Raw genomic sequence first — 17,491 nt, 5'->3', positions numbered from 1 at the left:
CATATGCTCCAAGTGCCAGACGGAAATCCAAACAGGAACTGTCGTGCTTTTCACCCTCTACCCACTTCCCAAAGTGTTGCAAGAGAACTATAAAATGTCTCTTTTTCCTTACATCATTTAATTTTTTTGTTGTTAATTAATAAAAAAAAGTATTTTTAGGTCCACTGACAAATCAAGCCACCATTTACTGAACTGCTAGACTTGGACTGCTGTACGCCTGTTCCAGACACTATCTGCTGCGATGAGTTGTGAGTTGAAAATAAACAGCTGCAGTCACAACAAGCCAGACCGACACTCAGTGTCTTTAAAATGATGAGACCTCGTCGCCTCGTGTAGTTTCCCCAGTTGGACACGGAGCATGTCACACACAGGACGAGGGTCGAATCAAACAAGGTGAAAAGCCCGTATATGTGGAAATTTATCAAAACTGTCTCTTTTATGACGATTTATTTGCACGTGGCCGTAGTTCACCGACTGTTGACATTATGCTCCAGACTCATCATACTGCTGCCACATGTTCTGATTATATGCGATGACAATGACCCACTCTTGTGACCCTATGAATAGCCAGGGCTTCTATTTGCCACATATGTAGGGTACACAAATCTGAATACTGTGGCATCACTTCTATTATGTAGGTTATGAGACCTACAAACATAACATACAGTCTGACCAAGAAAAGGGGTACAGTTAAAAAGTATGTATTAGTTTTAGACTCATCTTCATTCAAAACTCCTGCCAGCTGACTTTTAAAATGTTCTATGATCCCTCGTCGGTCCTTTAGCTGCCATGGCAGTTAACTAAGTTGTCTGAGGGATGAGTTGCACCACATTAGCCTCAGAAGCTGTGTACTCTCATTCTATGTTTGACTCAGCAATCTGTCATGATTTCAAGTCACTTGAGTGACATGCACATGAAAGAAAAAGAACGACAGAACAGCAAAAACAATTTAAAATACTGTAATCTGCATTGTTGTGCAAAATAACCCTCACAGTAATGTGTCAGTGAGTACAATTCTCATGAGGCTTACAAGCAAGAGAAAAAAAAAACGAATCACAGACAGAGATTAAATGTCATTTTGTGGTCCAACAGGCTTGTTAATAACAAAAATAAAGTATTTCCATGATTTGACAAAATCGAGAATGTTGCTGCATTAGGTGGTGACGACGTGATGGAGCACCTGTTTGACTTGAGAAAAATTAGATATCCTTCCACTCAATGGCACAACATTCAAAGGGCTTGCAAGGGCGTGTCAGTTGGAGTGTCTGTCGTGTAAGCAAGAGGGAATAAATCAACCGTGATAATTTAATAGAGCAGAATAGAGAAACTAGTGTTGCCTAGTGCTGGTGAGAGAAAAACATGGAACAAAGACGGAGAGACAGGAAAGAGTTGGATGTGATATTCCATGAAATGTAAAACACAGAGAGGGGAGTCTGTACCGTTTCTATTATGACATTTGGCTGTGTAGAAAGAAGACAAACAGGCTGTCAGTGCAGACCTTTGGCACTTTGCCATTTGATTATCTCTGAGCAATGCTTCTTTCCAAAAATTCTGTGTCAGACAAAAGTAAAAGTATCATCAGATACTCATGACCCCGATAATAGCCTGTAGCTAATCTTAACTGGAGGATAAAGCTGGTGATCGTGTCATCAATAAATATGTACCATCTTTGCTGCCAAAGTGTGATTTACAGCAGCGTATTCCAGTGAAGCTCGACTCTCTTGACATTGTTAGTCAAAACTACTTAAGTCACACCAGTAATCTACAAAGGCTACTCTGACTGACAAGTTCCTCAAACATTAAGTATCATGGGTGTGGTAGATTATTTTGAGACTCACAAACGGCACCATACATTATCCTGCTTACTGGAGCACCAAATCTGCAATTATCTGTGGATTGCAATGGTGCATAGAGGTACAATTTACCCCAGTTTGACTACAGCCATTTATAACCTCAGTAGAACTGAGCAAACAGTGTCACAGACAGGGAGGGAAGGTTAGAAATGTTTGAGCGGTGGACAAACCTTAAGAGAATTTTCATCATTTCATTAAATTTGTTGCAAAAAAGGAAAACAAATGGAATAACACAAGGCATACCTTTTCATTTCAGGAGTTTGGCAGTGGAAATGTATCAAAGCAAGGTGCGCTTTATTGGATGAATGATACTACAAATTTACCGAATGCTAGAAGTCGTGTTTAGTTTACTCCTTTACTCTTATAGTGTTGTCGGAATTTTAACATTTGATTTCATACATACATATAGTCAAACTGGATGGCATAGCCTTGGCTTGTGTCTTTGTGGTCCCCCTAACCCTAACCCTATTAACCCAGCCTTCATTAACAGCAGCTGGCTGATGCAGGTACTCACAGAGACACTCACAAACACGTGTAATCAGATGACTTGTGCTGCTCCACCTGATCATTTCTTCCCCCATCCACTGCACTGAGCTCGTTCAAAGAGCACTGATACAAAAGCTGCTACACGGTCCTCTTGTTTGCACAGAATTTGTTTGACAAACAGCGCTTGGTGTCACAGTGTGCTAAGCATTAAGGGAAGCAAAAATACAACCGTCGTCAAGTTAATCCTCCGTGATTAAGTCTCTGTGGTTGAAGTCAGACACTTCTCAGTGTCTTGGTGGTGGTGGAATGTTGCCAGAAGTCAAAAGAAACCACACATGGATATTCATTAGGTTCGGTGTGTGGCAAAATGCTGGTGTTGTCAAAAACAGGATCACGAGGGGAAAGCTGATGCAACTTAGGAAGCGGTGCACATATAAGGGCTTTCCTGGATGGCACGAACCAGTTGTTTGATCTAGGACTTTGGATCCTGGACACATAAGAGCACAAAAAACATAAAAAAGCACAAAAAATATCAATATCAATGGCATTTCTACACTTGATATATGTGCAATATCCAGCTGACATAACCAAATTACTTCCAAGTTATTCAGTGAATCTGTGAAGCAGCAACAGAAAAAGGTATGACTGGAGGATGGCATAACAAGGGCATGTTGTTCGGATGCTGCATCACAAACTTAGCACATTGGATATCAAACCAAAGACACAAGAACAAATTGCTAACAGCCATAAAAGTTATTCAATCCGCAAGCAATCCAAACTGCTATAAAATACAGCTAAAATAATCAGTGATCAACAGGTTTCCCAGCAGCCTTCTGGGCACATGCCACCACACACAACAAGTCCATAGCAAAGTCACTGAATCTCAACATCATTTATAACTCCAGCTACAATCTAGCTGGTGCCCTGAGTCAGGCCTAAACAAGGTGAGGCTGCGTTTCAGTTTTATGCTCCTAAAATCTGGAACAGTCTTCCAGAAGATGTGAGACAGGCCTCAACTCTGACAATGTTTAAATCCAGGCTGAAAACAGTTCTAAATACCTGAAAGTATTTTATCTGCACTCTTCACTTTTAAATTAATTAATTAATGATTATTTTTATGTTTTTTTTAATGATTTTATTGCCTTCTTGTGATTTTATGTAGCTGTAAAGCACTTTGAATTGCCTTGAGTACGAATTGTGCTCTAGAAATAAAATTGCCTTGCCTATTGACAAGTAAACAATGACAGATACCGTGTAAACAACAGATTAGGGTCAGTATGTAATTTGATCAGCAATTTTACCATCTTTGCTATTTTTCCATGAATACATCATGCTCAAAACACTAAGCACATTTAAGACCACTCATAGTGTTGTGCATTGCTAGTAAAAACACATGAAACTTATCAAAGCTGATCATCAACCAACGGGTCTTTGTTAATACAGTAAACAAAGTGCACCTTTGGTAGTTACTCATAGTGTACCTTTGGTCAAGTTTAAGAATTCTAGCTGCAGGAGTGGCCAATCTTTCTTTACATTGTTCTGTTTTTTTCTTTTCTTGAAATGTCAATCATAAGCTTTGCCAGTAAATCTGCCACAAAAGCTATTTTTACCCCTTTTGCTATTATTTGTTCAAAAACACAGCGGCCAAAAGAATAAACAAATAAAACCCAGAATATGTGTAACATGCTAGCAACTTCGCTCAGCTGATTTGCTTAACTTCTATGCATTAGGAGCAATGCCACCTGCAAGCCTCCAGTATGTCAAATGGTCAAGCACTTTGGAAACCAAATGCAGTGTTTAGTGTCCGAGGAAACTGATCTCAAACCACATTGGCTGTTTCACATATACATTACACCACAGAGAGCTGCGTGTTTTGGTGTGTATACACATTTACTCACTCTCCCAGCGGGTAGGGAACTGAGCCCGAGGAACGCAAGCACTGTGTTGTTCTCCTTTGACTGGAAGAAGTCTTCATAGTCCTGGGCGGAAACAAAATCAGCATGTTGGGTGTAATCTAGTCATAAGACATTACAGACATGCTTGTAAACCTTCCGAGCAAACAAGCCCTCCAGGGGCTACTTTTAATATAATTTGTAGAGCATGACATTGCAGGGTAATGTTGGATTATCTTGGGCAGTGAGAGTGACGGCAGGCAGAACAGATAATCTGCCCCATCTGTGAAACTGGATTATAACAGGATTACAAAGTGTAGCGTGCGGAGAGCGTCTCAGATGAGGACATAGACTCATTCAGTGACAGAGGTATCTTAACCCTGTGATGACTTACATTTATTTTTGTAAAAGACATTTGAAACAATCCATGAGTGTAAAACGTTGCCTGAAAAGGAATGATTATACAGGCTCTTATTGTATGTTTTGCTTTGTCATGTTATATATTCTTTAATCATATAATTGTCCTTCCTTCTACACTCTTCCTGTTAAAGAAAAAGGTGGGGTTTTTTTCTGTGACAAACCCTAATTATGAATGAATGAGGTATTGGTTTTTGAATCTCTGCTGGCAGTGTGATCTAAGGTGACACGATGGGTTAAGTTGGTGCAGATGGTGACCAGTATTCCACCTCTCTCTCAGACTGTATAACAGATGGAAGCCCAGTGTAACCATCAAGCCAGACATGTGAGGTCAATGAGGAAGAGCCTTAAAGTGCAATACCACTGATGCGCACTAGCCACTGGCAACAAAATTACCAGTTCCAAAAGACTTCCCTTAAAAAAGCACCAACTTCTCTCATTAATTATGAGGCGAATACATTTGACCTGCAAGTCATCGTGTCATCATTTGCCTTCTTCTGATCAGTGTGCTAGTGGTACGTTTGAAAACAGGCCATCAATCAAATAGATGTTAAACCTCGGAGTATTCATCGCATCCGATTTAACTGAAGCCCCCTTCTTCAACAACTATTGTTACATCTGGCCCGAAAAAAATCCCAAACTTGAGGCTTCAGTAAAGTTTCCAAGCCAGTTTCTGATATCCAGCTGGCTATGTAATACTCAGTTTGCTGAGTCATGCCCGCTTTCGAGTGACTTTCTAGTAACTAAACCAAGCACACATAATCTATTTCGCTTGATTTTTATGGGTCGTAACTATTAGCAATGCTTTAAAATAATGTTTTAATTTGCAAATCCATGAAGTGTTTGTATGTCATGTTGCATCAGCACATACATGAACGTGGCGTAATGAGATAGATATTGCTTATGAATGTGGAAAGATGCAACAGACAAAGGATAAAGACAAAAAATAAAAAAAGATTTAAAAAAAAAGGGATGCGCGTTGATTTCAGGCATGTATTCATAATGTATGTGTGTGTGCGGGGCTACCTAATAGTTGGCTGGTAATTATGCATAAAATAAACTGATATCCATCATACACCACAGTAATGATCCTCATTGAAGATCTGTGGAGGCAGCGGGTTGCCTTTCTCGGGCAGCTTGTCTTTGGGGATGTTGCGGTACATCCAGAGCCTCTGCTCCTCCAGCATGGTAATGTCTACTTCCTGGAAGCTGATTCGATTGGCCTCCAGGAAACCAACCACCGCCTGCTGATGCTTCTTTACCTGGACAGGTTGAAAAAATACGGCGGAGTAAAAGTAAAATGAAAAAGAAAAATGCATTACACATAAGACATTCAACCATGGTATCATCTAATATTGCCTTCATGTATACGCATGGACATAGAGCAAGTTTGACACTGGATTGTGTGTATATATCTGTGCTCCGTTCTCGGACAAGACCATTAGTGTGCAATATACTCCTGCAATGACAAATGGGAAACCGATACCTATCAGACCTAAAGGGGTTTATTCCCCGGCTCACACAAACACTTGCACTATAAATGCACCCACCTCACACAGACTCCACTGGCAATAGGGTTGTGAAAAAGGATTATTAATTAGTAGAGAAGCTTAGGTTTGAAATCTCAAAGCTGACACACTTGTAGTAAGCATGAAGCTTATCTCACATCACTATGGTTACTAGATTACAGGACAAGCTGTAGGAAGCAATTTGGGATAGTTACTGTTGTAAGTATTTTGTTATCAACGGGAACAAATGAAAAGGTTAAGTGATTCAGCCATACACTTTAAAGCTACCCTTCTTAATGAAGAAGACTTTTAATTTCCAGATGAAACGGCATGAAGGGGAGTGCCTCATTCTGAAAAAAAAAAGAGAAGAAACTTTGCCAGCTGTGATCTGGGACGGATGCAACAACTCGCTACAGAGGGGACCTCTGGGACACTGTGTGTGACGAAGACTGTGTTTGTGAATTTTGTGGGAAAGAAACATGGGAGGATAAATTCCCACACAAGGTCATGAAGATACATCCATTAGATACAGGGATACAGACTACATCTCTTAAACCCGTGCTGGTTGTCCCTCTCCCTTCTCTGCTCTGGTGCTGCCTTTTGTTCACTTTACCTGGTGTCATTTATGGAATGTAATGATACAAAGTTGCTCAGAGCACCAGATTGATGTAACATTTAGCGGCATCATCACGCACCACGCTATCATGTTTTGTTATTGCACTTCGTTCAGTCGCGGAGAGACCCAAAATAACTTCTATGCAACTTCAGGAGTCTTGCAATGTTAATGTTTATGAGACTACCGCCAGGAAAACACTAAACAACAATGGCGTGCATGGCACGGCTGTTGGAGAAAGCCACTGCCTTCCAGAAAGAACATGCCATCTGTAGTTGGCCACATCATACTAGAAGGTTGCTGTATAAGATGGGTTGTCGAGAGATGAGTCTAAAATTGAGAAGCATTATGTTTAGACAATGAAAAAACGCTGATCTTGGCCCATGGGAAACATGGTGGTGGTAGTATCATGGTTTGAGAGCTTGACATCATTGATGGAACAACGCATTCTAAATTATACCCATGAATTCTAAAGGAAAGTGTCGGAACATCTGTCCGAGAACTGAAACTCAAGAGAAAGTGGGTCATGAGGTGAAACAAGAAGAAAGAAGAAGAAGAAGGAAAAAGTTTTTTTTTTTTTTAAATATCTGTACTTTAAGGACTTTAAATCTGATCTTGTTTAAGGCAACGATTATTCAGAATTTTCTAAGAAATACAAGAGTTCACAAACTTCCATGCATCACTTAATGCCTGAGCATTGATTAACGTCAAAGCTGATTACCTACAACAATTTGGGGCAAAACCATGAGAACAAAGTAAGTAAATAAGGTCTTCCCCATGATCAATTGTTATCCTCTTTAATCCATTTAATGAACAAATGCTTTGTAGAAATTCTGTCTTTGGTATCAAAGACAGAATTTCTAGAAAAGGTAGAAAAATAGCATACAAATCAGTACACGTGTGTGCTTGTGTGCACATTACTTTAAGAACTCTAAGGGCCACAATGATGCCATTGTTCCAGCTTAAAGACTGAGGGATTGTTCTGGACAGTTAGTTATAGACACAAACCCAAACGTGGCTGCCACTCTGTTGTCTTAAAGCTAAAAGCTTCCCTTCTTTTGGACTCGAGGCCCATGAGAAGGTAAATGACAGTTAGAGACTGTCTTTTAACGTTTTGTGGTCGTTTTGTGGTTAAAACTCCATACAGATTCACTGGGCTATGGTTTAAGCCACAGAGAACAGCAAAGTATGAATGATATGGTCATCCTCTGAGGTGAAATGCAGGCTGAGTGGCTCGAAATAATGAATGAACGAGGTGCCCCCGGTGAGTGTGAGTGAAAGTCAGTGTGTCAGGAGGATGGATTAGTTCAGATTTAGAGGGTTTGTGTGTATGCTTGTAGAACATTTGACATACAAACACTCAAACTCAGTATATAAGTGCGCACGCGTTGTTTGAAAGCATTTTGTGTTATGTGGGGATCAGTTTAATGTTAAAAGAGAACTAATCCTTCAGTCACGTACAGATAGAAATAGAGGAATATAGAGGATTTGTGAAAGGAACAAACCACCATATAATACCTATCGTGAATAACGAAAACGGAGGTTTATAGCATTAAAAAAAAAAAATAAAAAATAAAAAAAAAATCAGACAATAACAAAAAATGATTGGTATGACTGGGATTTAAATGTGGTATTTAGTTAAGTGACCCTCCCAATATATTACTTATAAAATGACAGAAAATAGAAATACAAATTTCAACTTAAATGTTGACAATAACAATGTTGCTCTCTCAAAAAAAGGCCCTATTTATCATGTCAGATTGTCTGTCATCGTGAATATAAAACCTTCATTCATAAGAGGAATTTAAAATGTACATTTTGATGAGACTCAACATGACACATCTATTTAATGAAGAGTGGGGCACAGCCTCATTTGCATCTCGTCTATTCTGTGTTGATTATTTCCGACCCACTAACCTGCTGATGTTAAACCGCTTATGATTTTATGGGGCCGCACGTCCGTCTTTCTGTTGCTTCTCTTCGTCCCTTTTTGTTCTTTGTCTCTTTCACATAGTCTCGGATTTGATATTTGCGCGTTTTCAAAATTTCATCTCTTGACTTCCAGTCATCTCCGCCCTGGTATGACCAGATATGTTACACGCACACGTCTCACTTTAAATCCACCAAAGGATCCAATCTCACTCTTTTTGACTTTATTCAATTCACTTGTAACTCAATTCTGAAGCATTCGGAGGGAATTACACTCACATGAGCCCTACACTCACATAACTGACCCGAATGGTGGACCAGCGTTTTGTGTGTGCGAAAGGGAGACTGTGTGTTTTGAATGAATGTGTCATGGGCTTAAAAATAACCCCTTTGTAAACAGTCGCAGATTGTAGATGCCCTTTTTTAGAGACCAAGCACGATCAAATAAATATATTACTCATTTGTACCATTACCTAATTCGTTAAGTGTTGGATGATGATTTTTTTTCTGCTCAGACTCATATCAGCTGGACTCTCTTGAAGGCATGTGCCAGCTACTTGCCAATGGGCTGCAACTGGGAGCTATTTTCACAATCCACTTTAATACTGACTAATGCAATCTATGTTTTTAACACATTAAAAGTACAACAAATGTGAGGAAATCGTGAAAAAAAAAGAAGAAAAGGAATCAGTGTCCAAGAGCCCCAAATAAGGCCATAAGGCCATGAAGTACCTCTTTCTCCTTTTGAGCTCAGCTAAGCTCAGGAAGTTGTTTATATTGAAAAACCTGGGAGCAGTGAAAAGAAGATCGCAGCAGCACCCACAGTAGATTTTTCCTCCAACCAAGTGTGCTGATTTCAGTTTGAAGTGTTTAGCTTATAGCAGATATTACTATGATTACTCATAGGAGGCCATCCCTAGAATTCCACGAGGGGGGATAACCGACTCTAAAAGAACATCTCTGATACATATAACATAAAAGTACAAGGTTAGTCCAAAAAGATAAAAGCATTTCTTCCAGCTTGATTTTGGTTTCAAAGTATAACCCAAAAACTCGACACATAAAGACTTCAATCTGTTATTGGATGAGCCTCAGTTTTATGAGGTAAACATCTGCCTCCTCCTCAATCCCCCCCCTGTGAAACACACAGCAACTGACTTGAGCTGCCCATCAAGAAAGAGTAAAGTATCTCTGCTGTTTTGCCCAAACTGGTGGTGCAAGTGGACCATCGTAACCTGGCTGTGTTTCTCCACACTCGGATGCAATTTTGGAGAAATTAAGTAAAAGCGCGCCCCTCTGCGCAGTGCTCAGACCACGGCAGAAGCAAAAGGTCCACCGAGAAAAAAATGGTCACAGTAAATCCAAGTTTCTCCGTGTAGCCAAGACACCTGTCTGAATGATGCTTCATTTTACGGCTTGACACCAGTCTCAGATGGGAGAGCACCAGCATGCGCGCGGAGTCTGGTTACATAATTACGCTCAGCTGATGAGAGACTCCACAGATTTCTCATGTTTGAATGGCTGCATTAGTGCATTCTAAAACACCTGCTTGCAAGTTTTATGACGCCCCCAATGCAAACACTCACCGCGACGGAGCCACTTGAGGAGGCGATGTAAACCTTGATGACCATTTTTAATCCCAAATTAATGTCAGGCAGTCGACTAACTGTTTACCGGCTGTAAAATTCGTTGTAGATCCACGGGGCGGCTGAACGTTCAAAATGAACGATTAGACGGGAGAAGACACGTGGTTCCAATATTTCAACTGAGGCATGATAATAAAAACAGCGTGCGCTCGTGCTGACTGAGACAGTTACGGACGCCCATTGAGTGCCAAACACTGGACTTCCGGCATAACTTTCAGAATACAAGTTTACACGTACCGCTCCCAACAAGTAAAGACCTAAAGATAATAGAGAAAATCTTTACTATTTGTTATTTATATTTCTATGTATCTATTTTTTTTATTAGAGGTAATATTGAGGGCCAAGTCTGAGATTAATAACAACGTGGCAAATATTTTTTATGCATAATATTGATCATTTGAATGAGTAACCAAATATATCTCAGCAATAGAAATTAGATTTGTATTCAACCCATTTTCTGAAATTTCTTTATAAATTAATTGATGTCACTTGAAACTGCGGTATGGTTTTTATCAAACGTCACCCATCAATTCGGAGAGGAACGCTACTTCCTGCGTTTCATTTGTTTAGAATTATGAGCGGGAGCTTGACGTAGTTTTCTGGAAACTTGATTTTGAAAGTGAAGTGAGGTTGTGTGTGATTTCTGGGCAGCAAGGTCATTTTCGGGTTAGTTTATCACTGCAAAGGACATCTTTGATGGGTAAATGTATGCATGTTTGGATCCGTTTAGAGTGACCATTTGGGAGTTTTTTGACTGCGAGGGGAATTTCAAAATAGTATGATATAAAATAAACACAAGGCATCATATCAAATTCTTAAAGTGTGTAGTTTGATTTTTTTTTCTTTTTAGAGGCCTGCAATAGTACTTTTTTAAAACACAAAGTGGGAAATTAATTTGCATTAATTAATGAGGCTGAAGAAGCTTCTGACTGAGCACACTCTGCTGCTGAACTACTATGTTGTGCAGATGATGTGCAGATGATGTGCAGCGTTTAACCAGGCTTTAAGCAGCTTCTGCAACATTCTTCTTTGCACAATCAGCTCCAGGGACTCCAGAGCAGTCCCCAGCACACAACTGTTTGTTCTGTTTCTTTGAGACATTGGCTCTGCCTCACAGACGGCCGCAAATCATATAGCACTCCCCACCACAGACAGATACAACATCTCGTCACAAACACTTGAAGGACATAAGATTAATGAAATCAACACTGCCCCTTCTTGTAGAAAGACTCGGGGTTCTTTTTTTTCTTTCAGTCTGTTATTCAAGTTAACATCCAGATATCTGTAACTCTCCACCTCCTCTCCAAAAATGAACGTTTGGTTTATTCCTCGATCTCCTAAAATCCACAATCATCTCGTGTATGTTTGACATGTTTACATTCAGGATGAAATGATTGTTCCCACAGGTGAGACAGCGCCACCCTGGTGGCTTGGTGGTATTGCATGGAGCGCTGCGGTTGCCATGGCAGGGCGTCAGAGGCTGCTAAAGCAAACCGCAAGGCGTGGATCGAAAGAAACGGGGCTACTTTTTTAGCGGCGCTTTGCTCCCTTTTTAACGGATAATTACAGGGCGGTGCGTATGAAAACGACAGTCTTGACCGTTTACCTCCAGAAAAAGGGTGAACGGCTCATATTTTTTGTATATAAAGGCAGCTAAAGTTCGAGCTAGCTTGCTAGTAGCGCAGGCTATGAAGCTAACGTTAGCAAGAATCTGCAAGACGCTGGTCAATGTTATGAAGATTTGGGGAAACCAAACTTTCGTAAAAGCGCGAAGACGGACAGGTTTGTGCCAACAGATTCCCAGCGGGAGCGGTGAACCAAAGTTCACCTGTTGAATGTAGTTTTTCGTTGTCATGCTAGCACTAATAGCTCTCGCTCACCCAGCACCGTTAGCTCTCTTGAGACACTTGCTAATATTGTGTCACTGAGGTGTGTCCTTTTCCCTTTTATGTTTGTTTAAGTCATCAAATAAATGATACGTATATTAACAGAGGGCCCTCTTAGACGCGGAGGTGGCTTTAAGCACTACGTTTTGCTGCCATTATTTGCCAGCCAGTCTGTCAACGAAGCACCTGTCAACAGCACACGGCCTACTTAAATCCAATCTCAGACAAGCACAGCCCACTACTGTTGTCGTAAACTGCAGCATGTGTTGTTGATATTTGTTTTCACAAAGCTAGATATCAACTGCACTGATTTAAAAGAAAAAAATATATATATATTGAGCATGTGGAGACAAAGAGATCTAATGCTGCTTAATCAAGAGGAGGCAGAGGACACTATAAGGACAGCAGAGTCGATTTGGATATGATCTATATTGTGGTGAGTGCAAAATTGTATTGTGATATGAAATGAGAAGACCATCTACTTATTTTTCATTTTTTCTCCTACTTTTGTGAAAAGTTTGGCTCTTTAATAAGTCACCAGAGCAGATGGACGCAGTGTAGTAGTCTTTGATGCAAACACAGGGGTGTAAAATAGTGGTATCGTGCTTATTCCGGTCTCATGGAAAGTTTCTTCTCATATGTGTTTTGCTGCTTAGTGACCAAGACACATAATGCAGAAACTGTATGAGAAACCAGTTCTTCCAGATGCTTATGGCTGTTTTGAGGGAATTTTGAAAATTCTCCCTTTGGTTGCACAAAGTAATTGCTGATGTCAGTTTATCATGTGGCTTTTGATGTTAAGTCTGCTGGATATGGTACAATCGTACATTCTTTGCAGGTAAGGTTAGGAAAAAAATTTGATTTGTTTGTGATTTAACTTTTTTTTTTTTTTTTTAATTCAGCACACATTCTCAAAGTGACAAGATGGAATCTGAAAGTACGCCTGACCCATACAAAGACAACCGGGATTCGAGTCGCCTTTCACAAAGGAGCAGAAAGAAAGATTCTCGAGCGTCATCCTCGCAGAAGCACAAAAAAGACTTTCGAGACAAGATCCACAGTGAGGAGGAGAAAGAGGGCTGTGGTGAGAGTAGATCAAAAACAAGAACGCGGCATTCGGATCCAGATCGGGACCGGATATCAAACGGTGAGGGAAGTAGAAGTGACAGCTCATTTTACTCTGAGGACTATGAGCATGTGACACCATCAGAGCGCTCTCTTCCATCATTCTCACGGTCTCGGACTCCATCCCTCACTCCGCAAAGAGGGGTACGGAAAAAGCGGAGTACCAGAAGCCCTCTCCACAAAGCAGGTATGTAAAGTTAGGATGTGATCGAGATACTTGCGTTCAACTTAAACCTGGCTTTCGTTTACTTAACTGTCCAGGTGATGGCAGTGTTAGGCCACTTTTGACATGCTCATTCAAATATGTGAGGGATGTTTAGGAGGAGTTTTTGTTGCAAATAAATTGCACCAGATTTCTTCTGCTGAAGTTCCATTCGTACATTGTAGCTCGTAGTAGCATGCTGCTTTTTCTTTAAGTTTATGTCCGCTGTTTATTTATGACACACTTCCTAATGTTCATGTGTTTTGTAGTGTTGTGTAATTGTTAACGTAAACGTTTCATTACCTTTTTCTTAATTCTTTTTTTGGGGCACGATGTGTGTTTTGCTACCTTACAGGTGTTGTGGGGCGCTGGGGTTTGTCTCGCTCACAGCGACTAGGTGGCCTGTCTTTGATCCAGCAGCATCGCAGGGGAGTGCCGTCACAAAGCAAGGAGTCCACGCCACCTAAAGATTTGGACCTGGTGACCAAACGTATGCTTTCGGCCCGCCTCCTGAAGATCAATGAGTTGCGCAACGCTCTCTCTGAGCTGCAGCAGCGTAATGGTGAATTGCAGAAAGAAAATCGAGTTCTCAGACAAGTAGGTGTGACCCCACTCTGTTTTAAATCTTGACTGAACTTTATTGGATTTTAGTGCACGTTGCTGATGTTTTACAGTAGAATAAGAATTCTGATAATGGCATAGACACTCATCTTAGTAGGTAATTATAACATGATCTTGTACCTTAAAATGTATTTTCTTTACGTAAAAAAAATCTTTTCCGTGCTGCAGCTTCAGGTGCGTCAAGAGAAAGCCCTCCAGCGTTACGATGACACAGAAAGCGAGATTTCCCAGCTTCTGTCACGGCACTCAAGTGAGATCCATGTGCTGCGCGAGAGACACAGACGCACGCAAGAGCAGGAGCGAGCCGCTGAGCGCCGGATGAAAGACAGCGAGGAGCAGTTGCAAAGGAGCCGAGTGACCATTGCACGACTGAAGAAGCTGGTCGACCAACAAGAATTAGGAGCAAGAGATGAGCTAAGCCGCAGGCTAGAGGAAGAGAAAGCACGAGCCCAAGAGGCAGAACGTAAGATTAAGGTAAATTCGTTACAGAGTGGCTATTCACAAATGTCTTTCTTGACATCAAATTCATGGTTTTCATCATTATTGTTATTACTTTATGATAATTGTATTTGTATTTGTGTGCTTGAAGGAACTGGAGCGTAGCGTGGAGCTGAGCAACAGCAGTTATCAACGACAGTTAGTCGCAGAGAAGAAGAAGACCGTCAGTGCCCAGGAGGAGATCAGAACTCTACAGGAGGAGCTTGAGCGACTGACCAATAAACTCAAGGTGCAAAACACAAACATACTTGTAACACAACCGCTCAATAGTGCTTACCATTGTGCTTGAAAGTTAACAGCTCGTTGTATAGGATTATATTTTTTCTTTGACCAGGAAAAGGAAAGAGAACTAGATGTTAGAAATATTTATGCCAACCGCATGGTGAGACCCTCTGTAAGAAAAGATACTGACAGTGGCGCACAGCGGAAAGGTAAGACATTACCGGTGAAGGACAGACAAGGATGATCATTAATATTAGTGAGAAGGATCAACAAAAGTGAATGATATGTTCTCTTAATTTGTTTCACATAGCGACCTGCAGGAAGAGCACCAAGGCAGTACAGACTGAAGACAGGGCAGCAAGTCTGGATTTCCCCACGCCTCCTCCTGCAATCACAGAGACCAGTGAATTCAGCGAACAGGCACCTGACGAATACTTATCTCTTAAGGTGAAATCTCTACACTTTACTTTGCTCCCATGCCTGCACATCATCTCCCACCACTTGTCATTCACTTCTTGTACCTCTTTCTGTTAATCGAATGCTGCCAATAGGAGCTTCATAAAGTGGACAGACCGGCAGAGGCAGAGAACGTACCGATTTCTGAAGAACAGAAGAAGAGTGAAAAAGAAAAAGGTGGGGAGAGGGAGTTGGTGAAGGAAAAAGAGCTGGAGAAGGAGCAGAAACACCAACATACCCTGGAGCCAAATGTGCTTAGAAAGAAGGCGAATAGATTAAGAGATGGTGAGGACGAGTTACTGACAAGTAAAAAAGTGTATACACATCCTTTCTGCATTTACAGAATTTAGAAAAAGTACATGAAAGTGTCATTCATGACTTTACTTAAATCCAACACATAATGTTCATAGGCATGGAGAAAGAAAAGGATGAAGAGGAGGAAAGAAAGATTTCCCTCTTCAGTCAGAATGAAGAAGAGAACTATTGGAAGCACGGTAATGTCCAGGAAGAGGTGACGAGGTGGAACCAGGACTCTCAGTCCAATCAGCAAGCAGCAGAGGACGCACGTCGCAAGAAAGAGCAGCTACTAGCTAAGATGCGGGAAATAGACCACCAAAACAACGGAGCGCAGGACTCCATGTTTATTGACTCAAGCCCTTCTGAGCCCAATAAGAGGACCGGTGATCATTTTTCTCCTCATCCTCCTGAGCAGAGGAACTGCAATTTTTCCATTTTTGGCCTCACAGAATCAACAGAGACGGGTAGTTTGCATGCTGGAGGCAGAGAAGGTGGAAGACGGAGACCAAGCATGGAGAGTGGAGTGGTTAGAAGAGCTATGCGGTCCCAAACCTCCAGTGATGATTTGGCGTTCGGAGGCTACGCGCCTTCATTTGGACATTCAGGTTTTCGAGCTTCCTCTGGGTTCCCTCCGCCTCCGCCCAAAGAGGACAGAGACTCTGCATTAGAAGCTATAGGAATTTTTAATCTCAGAGGTGTTGAGACAGAGAAGGACACGGGCACAGAAAACAGAGTGGTGAAGGAGAAGAAGTCCAGCCTCATGCAGCAGCTATTTGGTGCCCCGGCCGTGCCTGCTGGTGACGGTATGAGCACTTCCAATAAAATAGAGCTACTTGATAGCCCTCCAACCCCCAACGGAGTGCGTTCAAGACGGGAAGGACTGCTTAGCTTCAACTCAGGGTCTTCAACTTCAACTCCTCCAGCATCCTCTGTTAACACTCTTCATGTTGCAGAAAGCAGACCTGCCATTCGTGCCATCACCTCATTTGATGATGACATAGAGGAACTCACTTTATAAGATGAATTTAGCTTTGAAGGAGTGAGTGATGGCAGGATATCATCATATCATTTTTATTATTATTAAATATGGCATTATCCTTGTACACTTAAGCACTTTTTAAGTGTTTTGCATAATTTGTGGTTACTGTTGTTGTTTGTGGGTTTGTAAATCTAGTACCTTTATTTGGAAAAAGTTAATAATATAGTCTTTATACCTCCAAGCGGTCAGACAATCAATGTGTGTAGAGTGCTGGTAGTATATATGATTATTTTGTAAAATTGGTTCTGTATTTTTCAGCCCCACGATAACAGCAGCTCAGTTAGGTTCCTATCAACACAAATGCCAGAATACTGTGGCCCTTTTCTTCTGCACTGTTTCTTGAAGGTGGCGCAATGATCTGAACACAACCTGCACTGAAATGCCTCTGTTTTGTCTATTTATTTTAAGTTCTTAAAAGTTACATTCCACATTCACACAGCAACATGATGAAGTTGCTTCCACTCTGAATCCATAAGCTGTGAAATGAATGTTTTTTTTACCTTTCATATCTTTGCAATGTGACAAACTCATTACGAGACTATTTATTCTTGAAAAGTGTGTAATAGCTACTCTTTTTGCGTCAAATGTATATCTATTGTATATCTTTATTAGATAACATGTATTTTTGTCAAGTTTTTCCACGTTTTTAAATATTGCCCGTTTTTTTTTTTTTTTTTTTTTTTTTTGCTTTGTTCAATAAAAATAAATATTTGCAAGACATCGATGATTTCGCGTGGTTCTCGGGCTGTGGCGCACTTGTTCTGATACCCATACAGCGGTAAAGCCTGATTTTGGATTCAC

At 40.9% G+C, this 17,491-nt stretch overlaps 2 protein-coding genes across 2 annotated transcripts; one reads left to right on the top strand and one right to left on the bottom strand.

Moving 5' to 3' along the window:
- Positions 1-917: 917 nt before the first annotated feature.
- On the bottom strand, positions 918-10,523 carry sh3bgrl2 (SH3 domain binding glutamate-rich protein like 2). Its single transcript, XM_075458939.1, has 4 exons — positions 10,285-10,523; positions 5,725-5,910; positions 4,238-4,318; positions 918-2,826 (listed from the first exon to the last, which is right to left on the bottom strand). Exons 1-4 carry the CDS (start codon positions 10,327-10,329, stop codon positions 2,812-2,814), a joined length of 327 nt encoding a protein of 108 aa, XP_075315054.1. The 5' UTR covers positions 10,330-10,523; the 3' UTR covers positions 918-2,811.
- A 1,290-nt stretch (positions 10,524-11,813) lies between these two features.
- On the top strand, positions 11,814-17,344 carry lca5 (lebercilin LCA5). Its single transcript, XM_075459472.1, has 9 exons — positions 11,814-12,666; positions 13,133-13,542; positions 13,913-14,154; positions 14,347-14,652; positions 14,768-14,905; positions 15,011-15,107; positions 15,209-15,345; positions 15,450-15,639; positions 15,765-17,344. The coding sequence occupies exons 2-9, from the start codon at positions 13,155-13,157 to the stop codon at positions 16,667-16,669; spliced, it is 2,403 nt and encodes an 800-aa protein (XP_075315587.1). The 5' UTR covers positions 11,814-12,666; positions 13,133-13,154; the 3' UTR covers positions 16,670-17,344.
- The last annotated feature ends 147 nt before the right edge of the window (positions 17,345-17,491 follow it).

The sequence above is a fragment of the Odontesthes bonariensis genome, chromosome 24 (genome assembly GCF_027942865.1).
Source record: "Odontesthes bonariensis isolate fOdoBon6 chromosome 24, fOdoBon6.hap1, whole genome shotgun sequence".
Taxonomy (NCBI): domain Eukaryota; kingdom Metazoa; phylum Chordata; class Actinopteri; order Atheriniformes; family Atherinopsidae; genus Odontesthes; species Odontesthes bonariensis.
The sequence above is the reverse complement of the archived record's forward strand: the minus strand, read 5'-3'. Positions and strand labels throughout refer to the sequence as shown.

Bases quoted from the DNA above. Each gene is read 5' to 3' on its own strand.
- sh3bgrl2 (XM_075458939.1), bottom strand. From the start codon at position 10,329: ATGGTCATCAAGGTTTACATCGCCTCCTCAAGTGGCTCCGTCGCG. The intron at 5,911-10,284 runs GTGAGTGTTTGC...CAACCTGTCCAG, and splicing joins CCTCAAGTGGCTCCGTCGCG to GTAAAGAAGCATCAGCAGGC. The intron at 4,319-5,724 runs GTATGATGGATA...GTTTCCGCCCAG, and splicing joins ATGAGGATCATTACTGTGGT to GACTATGAAGACTTCTTCCA.
- lca5 (XM_075459472.1), top strand. From the start codon at position 13,155: ATGGAATCTGAAAGTACGCCTGACCCATACAAAGACAACCGGGATTCG. The intron at 15,346-15,449 runs GTGAAATCTCTA...TGCTGCCAATAG, and splicing joins ACGAATACTTATCTCTTAAG to GAGCTTCATAAAGTGGACAG. The intron at 15,640-15,764 runs GTGAGGACGAGT...TAATGTTCATAG, and splicing joins GGCGAATAGATTAAGAGATG to GCATGGAGAAAGAAAAGGAT.